The sequence below is a fragment of the Staurois parvus genome, unplaced genomic scaffold, assembly GCF_062004578.1.
Source record: "Staurois parvus isolate SC_StPar_1 unplaced genomic scaffold, SC_StPar_1.0 ptg000222l, whole genome shotgun sequence".
In the NCBI taxonomy this organism is placed as follows: domain Eukaryota; kingdom Metazoa; phylum Chordata; class Amphibia; order Anura; family Ranidae; genus Staurois; species Staurois parvus.
The window spans coordinates 910,454-925,389 of NW_028318018.1; the positions used below are offsets into that span (position 1 = coordinate 910,454).

Below are 14,936 nucleotides of genomic sequence, written 5' to 3' on the forward strand. Positions count from 1 at the left end.
ACTACCACCTCTATGCCGACGACACACAAATCTATCTCTCAACCCCCCACCTCACCCCCTCGGTCTCCGCTCGAATCACACACCTGTTGAGCGACATATCAGACTGGATGTCGCTCCACTTCCTTAAACTGAACCTCTCCAAAACCGAGTTTCTTGTCTTCCCTCCAGCCCGGACACCACCCCCCATTGACTTCTCCATCATGTCCAACAACACCACCATCAAACCCGCCCCGCAGGCCAGAGTACTTGGTGTCATTTTGGACTCCAACCTATCCTTCCAGCCCCAAGTCCAATCTTTAACAAACTCGTGCAGACTCCACCTCCGCAACATCGCCAAAATCCGCACGTTCCTAACCCCAGAAACCACTAAACAGCTCATCCACTCCCTCATCATATCACGACTCGACTACTGCAACTCCCTCATCACTGGCCTGCCTCGCCGCTGGCTATCCCCGCTTCAGTCCATCCTGAATACGGCTGCCAGACTCATTCACCTTTCCAACCGCTCCGTTTCCGCCACCCCCCCTCTGCCAATCCCTCCACTGGCTTCCGATTGCACAACGGATCAAATTCAAAATCCTAACGCTGACGTACACAGCTGTCCACCATACTGCCCCGAACTACATCACTGACCTAATATCCAAGTACCGCCCAGCATGCACACTCCGCTCCTCACAAGACCTCCTTCTCTCTAGTTCCCTGGTCTCCTCCTCCCATGCCCGCCTCCAGGACTTCTCCAGGGTGTCACCCATCCTCTGGAACTCCCTGCCCCAACCTATCAGATTATCACCTACTCTCCTCTCCTTTAGGCGCACCCTGAAAACCCATCTCTTCAGGGAAGCCTACCCCACCCCCTGCTAACCTGCCGACCTCCTCCACTCTTCCTACCACTCCATCCCCCACAGCTATCTCCTCCTGTACCACTATCCCCTCCCTCCTAGATTGTAAGCTTGAAAGAGCAGGGCCCTCGATCCCCTCATGTTTTGCATTGTATTGGTATTGTTCTGTCACATGGTCTGTCCCCCTTTATAATGTACAGCGCTGAGCGAACTATTGGCGCTTTATAAATACTGTATAATAATAATAATCCCCTCATCCTCGTCTCCATTGGTCTCAGCATTCAGCAGACTCTGGTAATTGACTCCACTCCTCCTCTGGTCCTCCTCCAGACCCTGCACTTTCTGCTTTCCCGCTCTGCCCCCAAAGGAGGTGCACGGTGATGTTGGGGAGGATGTGGAGTTCTTGGCATCTGATGTAATGGGGGGGGTGAGGTGCTCTGGACATCTAGTCTTACAGTTACAACTGGCCCTTTGAGGACAACCATAATGCTGACACAGCCTGCGATGATATATAAGATATATTTATTAATGATCATTAAAAATAAAAACCAACTTTAGCCCTTTATATAGAATTCTGATTTTTATTTATTTTTTTTTTTTTTGTACAGGTGGATTGATGAACCACGTTTTCGGTCATGCTGGTGTTTGTGAATACAACTCAGTCACATGGAAAAACCAAACATCTGGGTGTTGTAATTGACTGAAAGTTTTTATTGCAGTTCACTGGAGGAGTCACACAGGACACAAGTCATATCCGTGTTCTAAATGTCATAAGTGCTTTGGGTCCTCTTCAACACTGATCCAACCTCAGAGGATAACATGAGAAAAGTCATTTCAGGGTTCTGGAAGTGACAATTGCTTTACAGTAAAGTCCAGCCCATGTATACATAAGAGGAGTCATTTCAAGCTATTTCTTGTTTGGAACGTGACAAAGATTTTACAATGGAGCCAAAACATATCACACACCGGAAGGTTTACACTGGAGAGAAGCCATATCAGTGTTCTGAATGTGACAAAGCTTTTACATGGAAGTCACATCTTATCACACACCAGATGATCCACACTGGAGAGATGCCATATCAGTGTTCTGAATGTGACAAAGCTTTTACATGGAAGTCAAATCTTATCATACACCAGAGGAGTCACACTGGAGAGATGTCATATCAGTGTTCTGAATGTGACAAAGCTTTTACACAGAAGTCACCTCTTATCAGACACCAGATGAGTCACACTGGAGCAAAGTCATATCAGTGTTCTGAATGTGACAAAGCTTTTACACATAAGTCATATCTTATCAGACACCAGAGGATTCACACTGGAGAGAAGCCATATCAGTGTTCTGAATGTGACACAGCATTTAGACATAAGTCAGATCTTATATCACACCAGAGGATTCACACTGGAGAGAAGCCATATCAGTGTTCTGAATGTGATAAAGCTTTTATATGGAAATCACATCTTATCAGGCACCAGAGGATTCACACTGGAGAGAAGTTATATCAGTGTTCTGAATGTGACAAAGCTTTTACAAATAAGTCATATCTTATCATACACCAGAGGATTCACACTGGCAAGAAGCCATATCAGTGTTCTGAATGTGACAAAGCTTTTACATGGAAGTCAGATCTTATCACACACCAGAGGGTTCACACTGGAGAGAAACCACATCAATGTTCTGAATGTGATAAAACTTTTACACATAAGTCAGTTCTCATAGCACACCAGAAGGTCCACACTGGAGAGCAGCTATATCAGTGTTCTGAATGTGATAAAACTTTTACACATAAGTCAGTTCTCATAGCACACCAGAAGGTCCACACTGGAGAGCAGCCATATCAGTGTTCTGAATGTGATAAAACTTTTAAACTGAGGGGAAACCTTGTCATACATGAGAGGATTCACACTGGAAAGAAGCCATATCAATGTTCAGAATGTGATAAAGCTTTTACACAGAAATCAAATCTTATCAGACACCAGAAGGTTCACACTAGAGAGAAGTCATATCAGTGTTCTGAATGTGATAAAGCTTTTACACAGAAGTCACATCTTATCAGACACCAGAAGGTTCACACTGGAGAGAAGCCATATTAATGTTCAGAATGTGACAAAGCTTTTACAGGTAATTCCAGGCTAATCTGTCACCAGAGGATTCACAAGCTTGAGCTGCATACAGGAAACTCCAGAAGAAGGGGCAATATTAAAGAAGTCACAGCTGTCCCATTAGGTTCACAGGCCCAATGTCTTCCCACAAACTAGGGAAGACATGATGCTACTTAATAAAAAAAAACTTTGAAGAAACAGGACTCTAATGATCGGATTCATTCGTTTTAGTGCTTATGTCCATCAGAAACACACCTAGAAGGCCTGTGAATATTTTACCTTTGGACATTTTTTCAGACAAGCAGCAATGACTGAACTGTATTCCTCATCATTCTCATCTTCATCCTTTTTTATGGAGCATTGACTGAACATGTAATGCATTTTCATCATTCACTAACTGAGCTATGTTCCCATGTGTTTTCTTCATTGCCAGAATCTGACCAACCAATACACGACCAACAATGCCTCAGTACCAGAGTCTAGGATGGGGTCCAATGGCTTCTTGCCACGCCTCTGAAACCTCATTAGGAGAGTCCATTCCAGGTTCTTTTGAGAATTGATACATCATAAGCTAGGCTTGAGGGCTCCAGCTAAGCCCACCTTGTCCACACCTCCCATTACATGTTCCACCTCCTCTCCCATGATCAATGCCTCCTTTCCATGTTCCATCTCCTCTCATGGATGACATCTTTGCAGGCAGGTCTATAGCTGAGATACCAGCCAGATAGAGGTCTCTGGTTAGAGAGTAACTTCTTAAGCTGGTGTAGGCCTTCCAACATGGAGTTAATGCTGTTTTAGGGGACGTATTCAACAGTACCACCTAATCCCAGCTGGCCACTTATGTTTCATCTGGTTTTCTCAAAAGGGATTCTATCAGGTGAAGATTGGATGTCCTTATTATTTTTTTTTCTGTCCAGCTATTGCTCATCTCCATAAACTATTCACACGGTACAACTGCAAGAGATCTGAACTTACAAAGTGCTAAGTGTGCGGTCATATTCCTACCACTTCTTCTGGGAGACTGAAATTCCTCTTATTGGGGTTCACCTTAATGACTCTGAATGAACGGGTCCCTTTTTGGGGCAAAGTGTGCAAAGAGCACTAATTATTCCTGGAAATGCTAAGACATCGACACTAAAGTGTAACAATGGGCAAAATCAATAATTACATAAATGGTGCAATCTGTCATTAGCATAAATGTTTTATGTTTTCTGAGTCTCCCCTTGTAACATTTTTTATTACCCGTTGACCCTCCTAGTAGATCTGTTTTTTCTGCTTCATGTAGAAGGCCAAGCTATTTGGCAAAAATTAAAGTGGGGGGGTTGGGAAACACCATATAACACTGCTGGGGGTGCTTACAACTGTCATCTTCCATTCATATGGGGGGTTGAACCTTATAGAGAACCTGTTGCTGTAACTGCTGTAGAAGCGTTAGCTGAAGTTGGACTTTACTTGTTGTGTGTCTTACTTATCCACTTGCCGACCGCGCATAGCCGAATGACGGCTTCACCGCGGCCGGCCAGTTCTGAGTGGACGTCATATGACGTCCTCCCAGAACGCGCTCTCCTGCGCGCCCCAGGGGGCGCGCACCCGGCGATCTCCGTGATCGCTGTGTCCTACGGACACAGCTGATCACGAGATGTGGTGAAAGGCCGATCCCACCGGCCTTTTACCACGTGATCAGCGGTGTCCAATGACACGCTGATCACAGGAAAATGCAAGTGCCGGTTCTCGGCTGCACTTTCCTCACGCTGTCAGATCGTGAGGAAAGTACTGCCGAGAACCGGCAGTTGTCAGAGCGGGGATCGGCACCGATCATCAGGGCACTGATGATCAGTGCCCTGATGATCGGTGCCCAGCAGTGACCCCCGCAAGTTCCGATCAGCTGTGCGCCCACTAGCCCCGCCCACCCATTCCCAGCGGTGCCCCCACCTGTGCCCAGCAGTGCCCCCACCTGTGCCCAGCAGTGCCCCCACCTGTGCCACTCTGCAGTGCCACCTACCTGTGCCCAGCAGTGCCACCTACATGTGCCCAGCAGTGCCACCCACCTGTGCCCACCCACCTGTGCCCACCAGCGCCACCCACCTGTGCCCACCAGTGCCACCCACCAGTGCTGTCCACCAGTGCCACCCACCAGTGCTGCCAGTCAGTGCCACCAGTCAGTGCCCAGGGGTTGTGCCAGTCAGTGCCGCCAGTCAGTGCCCAGAAGTGATGCCAGTCAGTGCCGTCTATCAGTACCCATCATCAGTGTCACCTATCAGTGCCGCCTATCAGTACTGCATATCAGTGCCGCCTATCCGTGACCCCTAATTAGTGCTGTCTATCAGTGCCGCCTATCCGTGCCACCTCATTAGTACTGCCTATCAGTGCCCTTTAGTGCTGCCTATCAGTGCCCATCAGTGCCGCCTATCAGTGCCCATCAGTGCCGCCTCATCAACGCAAATCAGTGAAGGAGAAAAAATACCTGTTTGAAAAATTTTATAAAAGAAACAAATAAACTTTTTTTTTTTTTTCAAATTTTTTGCACATTTTTTAATTTATAGCGCAAAAAGTAAAGTGCCCAGTGGCGATTAAATACCACCAAAAGAAAGCTCTATTTGTGAGAAAAAAATGATCAAAATTTCATATGGGTACAATGTTGCATGACCGCGCAATTGTCAATCAAAGTGCGGCAGCGCTGAAAGCTGAAAATTGGCCTGGTAAGGAAGGGGGTATAAGTGCCTGGTAGGCAAGTGGTTATAATCTATCTAAGACTTTCCTGTACAGGGTGACAACGCTGCTGTGTAATGTTCCTGCAGAATGATCAGGGTTGTCACCCTGTTACAGAAGGTGGGGAAATAACAGTTCTACAGACAGGACCAACAGCTGATACAACTATGTTGCAGAGGGAACTCTGGGAATGCTAATGACAGATTGCATTACACATTCAGTTAGCAGACTTCCTGCTGTTGGTCTTCTGTTTGAATTGTGTTCTGATATTTACTGTCCTGCTGTAAAAGGTGTAAATGATTGCCCGCATGTTTCCTGTATAGCAGGGACTACAAACTCATATCAGGAATAGTAGTATGGGTACTTACCCAAGGGGGTCACCTTTTTGGATTTGGAAGAAACATTTCACATGGTTTGTTTCCATTAATGACACTGACAAGGGGAGTCTCACTTACTTCACTAACAATAGGAGAGCCAATCACAGGCCAGTAACATTTCATGGTTTCTCAATGTAATTGCAGAATGTTTAATCCCCATTGGTCCAATGGATTCCTAGTCCTTCCAGATAACATTTGCTTCTTTTGTGGAAGGAGCACCCTAAAATGGCTTCCCTTCAATTCCACCCATAGCTGTACTTGAGGTTATGTTGCCCCTCCCCCCATATCTGTAAGGGAAAGCCTCAATTTCTCCCAATACTCCCCTGGCCTTCCAGTGAGAAGAAACATTTTCTCTGGATTGGAGCTGCTTTATGCAGTGAGCCCTTCATAGACGGGATGGGGAATCTAAGATAAGTAAGATGGACCGGTGTACTGGAGTCACGGATCAGATAACCAATGACACCATTGATGGTATAGCAGAGCTGACAGCAGAAGTGGCTCCACCACCTAAGGTGGTGTCACAGAACTGCTTGGCAGCTGACTATCTCTTGGCAGACCAAGGTGGACTCTACAAATGGTGTCAGATAGAGAGTGTTGTACATTTATATTAGATCATGAGGATCTCAGAAGGGGATATCTACACAAGGTAAAGGAGTTCCAACAGGAACCTGGGTGGGAGGAGGTGGGATCCAATGTTTTGGGTGGGTTTAGATGGAACCTGGTTGAGTAATATGGTGGGTTTGCTTCTTAAGCCATTAGTTGCTACCATAGTTTTGATTTTGAAATGTTATATATTGCTGTATTTTCTTTCACTGCCAGAGTTTATTTTGCTTTTGTTTTTAGTTAAATTCACATTTTAGGCCATATGATTAGTTAAACCCCAAACATTTCTTTTATTATCTGAAAGCAGAGACTCTGGAGAATATAATGGTGGTAGTTGCCATTTTTCATGTCACAGAATATTAGTACAGCTGTTTATCAAATACATATTTTCTGTAAAAAAAGATAATGTTAGTGCACAAAGAACACAATATATGACCCAATTTGTTTGGTGAAATATAAAATATGGGGTTGTCATCAAGTATATAGATACCAAACATGTCAAACTTTACAAATTGTGCAAACTTGTGAAATGGTGACAAACTTCAGAACCAAAAATTGTTCAAAGGTGACGCTTTAAGAGCCTTTATAGGTTATCAGTTCAGATAGTTATCCGTGAACGATGGCCTCAGAATGATTGTTCTCACTCTCGTTTGTGCAATGATATATAAAATGTGTCGTGTGATTTGTTTTGTGGGTTTTTATTTTTATAGTGTTACTTAATTTTTTTTAATCTCTTTCTTCACTTAACATGGCTTCTATCAGATAGGGGGTTGATAGCCCCCATGATACATATTTCTGGTTACAGGTCCTCTTTAAAGAGACATCAGAACATTATTAGACCCCTAATGTTACCTCTGTACCCCAAGAAAGATGGTCAAGCACAGATCATGCCTAATCAGCTCCTTCCCAAACCATAGTGACTGGAGAATGACAGCACTGAACCCAGAAATGACATAATCTCCCACCTCCCACATCCATTCACTGAAGGGGAGATCAGAGATCAGATGTTTGCTGATCTCCTCCTGCTCTCACCACTGACACCCACCATGCCTGTCTTGGGCTTGCAGGAGGGACAGCTGAGCCCGGTATACATGGTGGGGGGAGGACCTTCAGTGCGGCTGAATCACTTCCACCAGAAAGCCGACAGTTGGCCTAACAAATGTAGACAACCCCCGGGTGCTGTAGCTATAAGGCCGTGCTGCTGCTGATGGAAACCTTACATTGGCCGGAGTGAAAGGGTTCCACTAATGTACATCTGCCAAATCTGTATCTGAGGAGACCATAGAAGCAGCATTAGAAAGAAATGTGAGCTTGGCTTCAGTCAGGCGATGGTCCTGGTGGTCATGGTCTTGTTCTCCTTCAGGTCCTCTCACCTTGTAGATGGTGACATGGACTTGTGTGGGAATGAGTAGGAGGGGCTCGGGGTTCTCTTGTACCCAATCAGCTTGTTGTGGATAAAAGATGAAAGTGTCTTCTGGGAATTTACAGGGATTTGGATGTTTAGAGGGATACATAAGTGGGCATGGCTTGTGTTAATGAGGGGCGTGTCATATGTTAATCAGTTTTTTTAGAATAGATTATATAAATGGTATAAATAGATCAACAATTTATCTCTTTTCTTCTGTTGTTAAAGTGTCACATTTAATAAAGTTGAATTATAATTTCATCACACAATACCGTGGTCTGGGTTCTTCTACAACACATCCCCCCAAACATGTCCTCTTCCAGTTATAGGGGTCTGGTGGAATGGGACACCAGCTGATGGTATCTCTTAGGCCCCTTGTACATGGGGGGTCCAGCCCCTGTGGGTGCAATGCTGGCATTATAATACACCTGGTAGGCACAGGTACAGCGTCCAGCCCGCTGCCTGCAGCCTGTCAAAGTCTACACTACAGCTGGACGGGGCTCAATGCTGCACCACGTTTACCTCATGTTTAGGGCGCTCCGTGTTCAGGGAGAAATGACCGCCATCCTGATCAGACAAAGCATAAAGATGTAGGCAGGTGCAGTCTGCTTCTTCTACTGTAGGGGGCACCCAACCAGGGGGACATCCCAGCCTGGAGAGGAAGTCGGGGGACACTTGGTTTCTCTGTGGTTTCCCGGTTCCTGGAGACTGTGTGGAATGAAGGGGTCCATGGAGTCCTGGAGACATTTTAAATTTTTTGTTTACATGTTTTAAAGACCATTTATACCTTAAAATAACTTAAAACCCCCAAATATTATATATATTTCTTCACAACAGCAGACACACTAGAGGATAAATTGTTAGTAGTTCTGATGTTTTATGAGTTTTATTATTTTACACAATATTAGTGCAATGATTTATGAAAGGTACAATTTCAGTTAAAAATACAGCAGATGAGAATTCAGAGAAAGCTCCACCCTCATTCATTCTCCACCAATCAAGGATCTCACTCCAGTTAGCCAGTCTCAGTGGGCATGATTTCCTTGACATCCATCATTGGTGTCAGTGAGATAAAATAAGCCCCATTGTTGGTGTCAGTGAGATAAATAAGCCCCATTGTTGGTGTCAGTGAGATAAAATAAGCCCCATTGTTGGTGTCAGTGAGATAAATAAGCCCCATTGTTGGTGTCAGTGAGATAAATAAGCCCCATTGTTGGTGTCAGTGAGATAAATAAGCCCCATTGTTGGTGTCAGTGAGATAAATAAGCCCCATTGTTGGTGTCAGTGAGATAAATAAGCCCCATTGTTGGTGTCAGTGAGATAAAATAAGCCCCATTGTTGGTGTCAGTGAGATAAAATAAGCTTCATTGTTGGTGTCAGTGAGATAAAACAAATGCCATTGTTGGTGTCAGTGAGAATAAAGTGTACCCCCAGGCCAGCATTGGTGGTTAGTGGTGGTACTTACCTGATCCCACCCTCCCGCTGCCTCTCTGCTGATGTCAGAATTATACTTTCACTGTAGGAAAGGAGATGGTGGCTCCCAGCAGTCGGGTATAATTGCAGTGCCTGGTGATGGAACCCAGAGAGTGTTCCGGAGTCATCACCTCACTGCCACTCTGAAGAGTCCTGGAATCTGCCAGACATGATCATTGGAGAATGCTTTGAAACAACAAGGTTCAAACTATGAGACATTTCTTAGAGCTGCACTTCCTCTGAGCTTCACCAGGTGATGACCTCCCTCCTACCCAGACAGGAAGTGATGTCAGGTACAGACGGGAAGTGATGACAGGTACAGATGGGAAGTGATGTCAGGTATAGACGGTAAGTGATGTCAGGTACAGACAGGAAGCGATGTCAGGTACAGATGGGAAGTGATGACAGGTACAGACGGGAAGTGATGTCAAGTACAGACGGGAAGTGATGTCTGGTACAGGCAGGAAGCGGTGTCAGGTACAGATGGGAAGTGATGACAGGTACAGACAGGAAGTGATGTCAGGTACAGATGGGAAGTGATATAGGTATAGACAGGAAGAGATGTCAGGTACAGACAGGAAGCTCTGGGCGAGAGGTGATTCAGGAGGAAGTAGAGAGGAGACATTGCTGTGTCTCCCAGCAGACAGAAGGTGTCAGTAATGAGGCTCCACCTGATGCTGGCAAGGTATATAATCCCCCCCGTAGTTTTCATCAGTTCCTCAGTGTTCTGCCTGTGAGCCGCTTCCCTGCTGGATCCTGCGTCCTGTATCTTGTATACTTTCCCGATTCTGGTTTCCTGCATCCTGTTCCCCATCTCTGCTCCCCTGATTCCCAGTCCCAGTCCTGGGTCTGCCCGGTGTATGTCAGCTTCCCTCCATTGTACACAGTGTATTATAGTCAGGTTGTTGGGTTGGTTATTTGCTGTCACATTTATTTATCACTTTTGCTTTGTTTATGGTCTGTGGGTGTCGGAGGGTGTCGTGTCCATTAGTAAAAGCGATTGTAAAGGCAACATTTTTTTTCTTTTAAAACAGACATGTCATACTTACTGCTGTGTGTGATGGTTTGCACAGAGCAGCCTGGATCCTCCTCTTCTCGGGTCCCCCACAGTAGCTCCCGGCCCCTCCCTCCTGTTGAGTGCCCCCACAGCAAGAAGCTTGTTATGGGAGTGATTTAGTCCGGACTAAGTGTCCGATGATTATCTGTTCCTGTCCTAATTAATCATGCTAGCTCTTTAGTGCACGCACATGAAGAAAGCCACACTGACACACGTTTAGTCTGTGGTGATCTCCTCTTAGGTGTTATCTTGGAAAGAAAATATTTTTGTTCTTCAAGTTCACTCGATGGGAGGGGTTGCTGAGCAGCCATTTTTTGAGCAAGGATTTCTTAAAGTACCACAAAGCCCAGCAGGGAAAATATATACACACAACATATATATATATATTCATACAAAGCATTTAGAAAAATAAAAAGTATAAAAGTAGATATGTATAGAAAAATGTAAATATTCAACAGGAAACCAAATAGGCATTTTACCATATCCATCACAGGGGCATCCAAGCAGGTTTGAGAGCGAGCCACTGCTCTGTGTCCACAGAGTCCCCTCTCCCTCCTCCTTGGCTCACTGGATGTGATTGACAGCAGCAGGAGCCAATGGCCCCTGCTCCTGTCTCAACCAATGAGGAGGGAGCATGCACAGACTGCTGAGGATCTTCTGCATATTGCTGGGGCTCAGGTGAGTATTGGGGGGGCTGCTGCACAGAGAAGGGTATTTACCTTCATATATAGAATGCATGGAGGTAACAAACCTCCTGACTTTACACCCCCTGTAATCGCACTCCTCCTACTCCGTCTTATTCCACATTTCTTAGGCATAGCCCACCGATCTGGTCATCCCTGCTGTCACTGGATACCTGCATTCCTTACAAGGGTTTATATTCCTCACCAGTGTACTCTGTATACCGGGCTGTATACCACAACATCCTGACCATTGTACTATGCATGCTGGGCAGTATATGACATCCTCCTGACCACTGCACTCTGTACACAGGCCTAAGATATACTCCTGACCACTGCACTCTGTACACAGGCCTAAGATATACTCCTGACCACTACACTCTGTACACAGGCCTAAGATATACTCCTGACCACTGCACTCTGTACACAGAGCTGTATATCGTATATTCCTGACCACTACACTCTGAACTCTGGGATGGAAATCACATACTCCTGACCACTACACTCTGAACTCTGGGATGGAAATGACATACTCCTGACCACTACATTCTATACTCTGAGATGGAAACCACATACTCCTGACCACTACACTCTGTACTCTGGGATGGAAATCACATACTCCTGACCACTACACTCTGTACTCTGGGATGTAAATCACATACTCCTGACCACTACACTCTGTACTCTGGGATGTAAATCACATACTTCTGACCACTGCACTCTGTACTCTGGGATGGAAATCACATACTCCTGACCACTACACTCTGTACTCTGGGATGGAAATCACATACTCCTGACCACTACACTCTGTACTCTGGGATGTAAATCACATGCTGCTGACCACTACACTCTGTACTCTGGGATGGAAATCACATACTCCTGACCACTGCACGTTGTTTGCAGGGCTGTATGAAGTAGTCTCCTGACCCCTGCACTCTGGGCCATTATTCATGGAAACCAGAAACTGGATGACCTGTAAAGGCTTGTAAAGTGTCTCCTGTGAGAAATGTTTGGCCCCCAAAGATCCCCATCGTGGCCCCGACACACACAATTTTTTTCACTCAATAAATTCTTTATTATAGTTTTACTTCTAACAAGATTGTAATCATAGAATCAGGAAATAACAAAGGAAGGAATCCGATTGGTCAGGAAGATCCCTTGTCTGGAATGTGGGGGCGGAGTCATTATTATTGGTGTACAATACAATACACAACGTGTTCCATTATTATAACAAAGTATTGTAGAAAAGATCCCAACATGTGACATGGCTGAATGAATGCTGGTCATATTAGTCCATCTATTCTCTAAGTGGGGCGGTATCTATTGGGCCAATCCCTTTTACAAACCACACATAATATCGCCCTTCAAAGTGAAAACAGAAACGATTTGCACAAAATCAAAGAGTAGAAATATTTTCCGGTGGATCCCCTCTACCCAGACCCCATATGTAGACATAGAACAACAAGCTGTGTTCCCTCTCGTGCCGCACTCCTCCAACCACCCAAACCCACACAGAAGCCAAGGGAAATAATGAGAGGAAAGTTCCCCCCTAGTTTGGGGCGGAGTTCTCCTTCCCTCCTGTTGGGGGATGGGAGAAGGATGGACTGAAGACAGAGAGACGCTTCGGGGTCACCACTGTTCTGTAGAGCCTTGAAATGAAGGACATCAACTTCAGAAGTTCTTGTTGTCTGTGTAAAGTTCCCCGATAACGAGATGTGGGCTCTCCCGGCTTCTAGCTCTGTAACCCGCTATATCATTATCAGGAAACGCAACTCCGACACCCAAGAAGGGCTGAAGTTGTGTCCTTCATTTCCAGGATCTACTGACCACTCTGCACCCCGACATTTACTGCACTTCATCCATGTCTTTGGGGGCCTCTCATCTCCTTATGGACTGTTTCTTCCATGATGAAGATCAGCCATGGAGTATATCTGAGGTGTATATCAGGGTGTGCTTCTTCCCCACATGAGAGCTGGGATGTTCAGCAACATTCATCTAGAAGACATTTCCCGCACTCAAGGCACTAATATACCTCCAGGGTTGTGTGGGACCCCTGATGTACAGGAAGACAGGACTTCAGTGAGGAACATTTCCCTCACTCAGGACAGGAAAGTGGATTCTGCCCCGTGTGAGATCTCTGATGTTTGTAAAGATTAGACTTCCTTGTAAAACATTTCCAGCACTCAGGACAGGAATACGGCTTCTCCCCTGTGTGAGATCTCTGATGTTTGTAAAGACTGGACTTCTCTGAAAAACAATTCCCGCACTCAGGACAGGAATACGGCTTTTCCCCTGTGTGAGATCTCTGATGTTTGTAAAGACTGGACTTCACTGAAAAACATTTTCCGCACTCAGGACAGGAATACGGCTTTTCCCCCGTGTGACATCTCTGATGTGTGTAAAGATTGGACTTCTCTGAAAAACATTTCCCGCACTCTAGACAGGAATACGGCTTCTCCCCTGTGTGAGATCTCTGATGATTGTAAAGACGGGACTTCACTGAAAAACATTTCCCGCACTCAGGACAGGAATACGGCTTTTCCTCCTTGTGAGATCTTTTATGCACATTAAGATGGGATTTAGAACTGAAACATTTCCCGCACTCAGGGCAGGAATACGGCTTCTCCCCTGTGTGAGATCTCTGATGTGTGTAAAGATAGGACTTTTCTGAAAAACATTTCCCGCACTCTAGACAGGAATACGGCTTCTCTCCTGTGTGAGATCTTTTATGCCTATTAAGATGGTATGTAGAATGGAAACCCTTCCCGCACTCAGTACAGGAGAACCTCTTCCCTGTTGGAAGGCCGGCCCGGTCCCGCACAGTCTGAGGTTCCTCAGGATACAAGGAATCCGATGGTCCATCTACACTGGGTGGTGCCGGATGGACATTGGAGGGAGTCGGGTTTTCTCCTGGACTATACTGTGTGATGTCCTCATCTTCTACTTTCCAGTCTGGAGACAAAGTGAGACAATCCTCGGAGGTTTTCCTCATCTCCCGGCCATGGACTAAAATACAAAGACAAAGAGGATTACTAGACAGGAGTGGATTGGTTTCCCCAAACCAGGACTCCGCCCACATCAGGCAGCTTGGTCTCTGAGGAGCTTATTGACTCCTCCCTCATTATCACTTTCTGTTTAAGGGTCCAAAGTTGGAGAATGTTATCATATTATTATCACCATGTAAAAGTCTGTGCTCCAATCACATCATCCGATATAAAATGTCCAGCTGGGAGGAAATGGGTGTAACAAAAGAGAATCCATATTATGTGTATATATAGCAGTGGGGGGAGGGGGAGAGCAGAAGTCAGGACTATGTAATGTACAACATAGAGTATATAGTGCAGGGGTCAGGAGTATGTAATGTACAACATAGAGTATATAGTGCAGGGGTCAGGAGTATGTAATGTACAACAGAGTATATAGTGCAGGGGTCAGGAGGATGTAATGTATAACAGAGTATATAGTGCAGGGGTCAGGAGTATGTAATGTACAACATAGAGTATATAGTGCAGGGGTCAGGAGTATGTAATGTACAACATAGAGTATATAGTGCAGGGGTCAGGAGGATGTAATGTATAACAGAGTATATAGTGCAGGGGTCAGGAGTATGTAATGTACAACAGAGTATATAGTGCAGGGGTCAGGAGTATGTAATGTACAACAGAGTATATAGTGCAGGGGTCAGGAGTATGT

The 14,936-nt window shown here is 45.4% G+C and overlaps 2 protein-coding genes across 2 annotated transcripts in view; one reads left to right on the forward strand and one right to left on the reverse strand.

The window, feature by feature from the left end:
• Window positions 1–14,261, reverse strand: part of LOC149460675 (uncharacterized) — a 52,803-nt gene extending 38,542 nt beyond the window's left edge. The window contains exon 1 of the mRNA XM_089679363.1: window positions 13,375–14,261. Coding sequence (XP_089535489.1) covers window positions 13,375–14,235 — 861 coding nt within the window. The 5' untranslated portion in view covers window positions 14,236–14,261. The remainder of the gene's footprint in view (window positions 1–13,374) is intronic.
• On the forward strand, window positions 1,452–4,449 carry LOC149460676 (uncharacterized). The gene has a single exon (XM_089679342.1). The coding sequence runs from the start codon at window positions 1,782–1,784 to the stop codon at window positions 2,928–2,930; it is 1,149 nt and encodes a 382-aa protein (XP_089535468.1). The 5' UTR covers window positions 1,452–1,781; the 3' UTR covers window positions 2,931–4,449.
• Window positions 14,262–14,936: the final 675 nt, after the last annotated feature.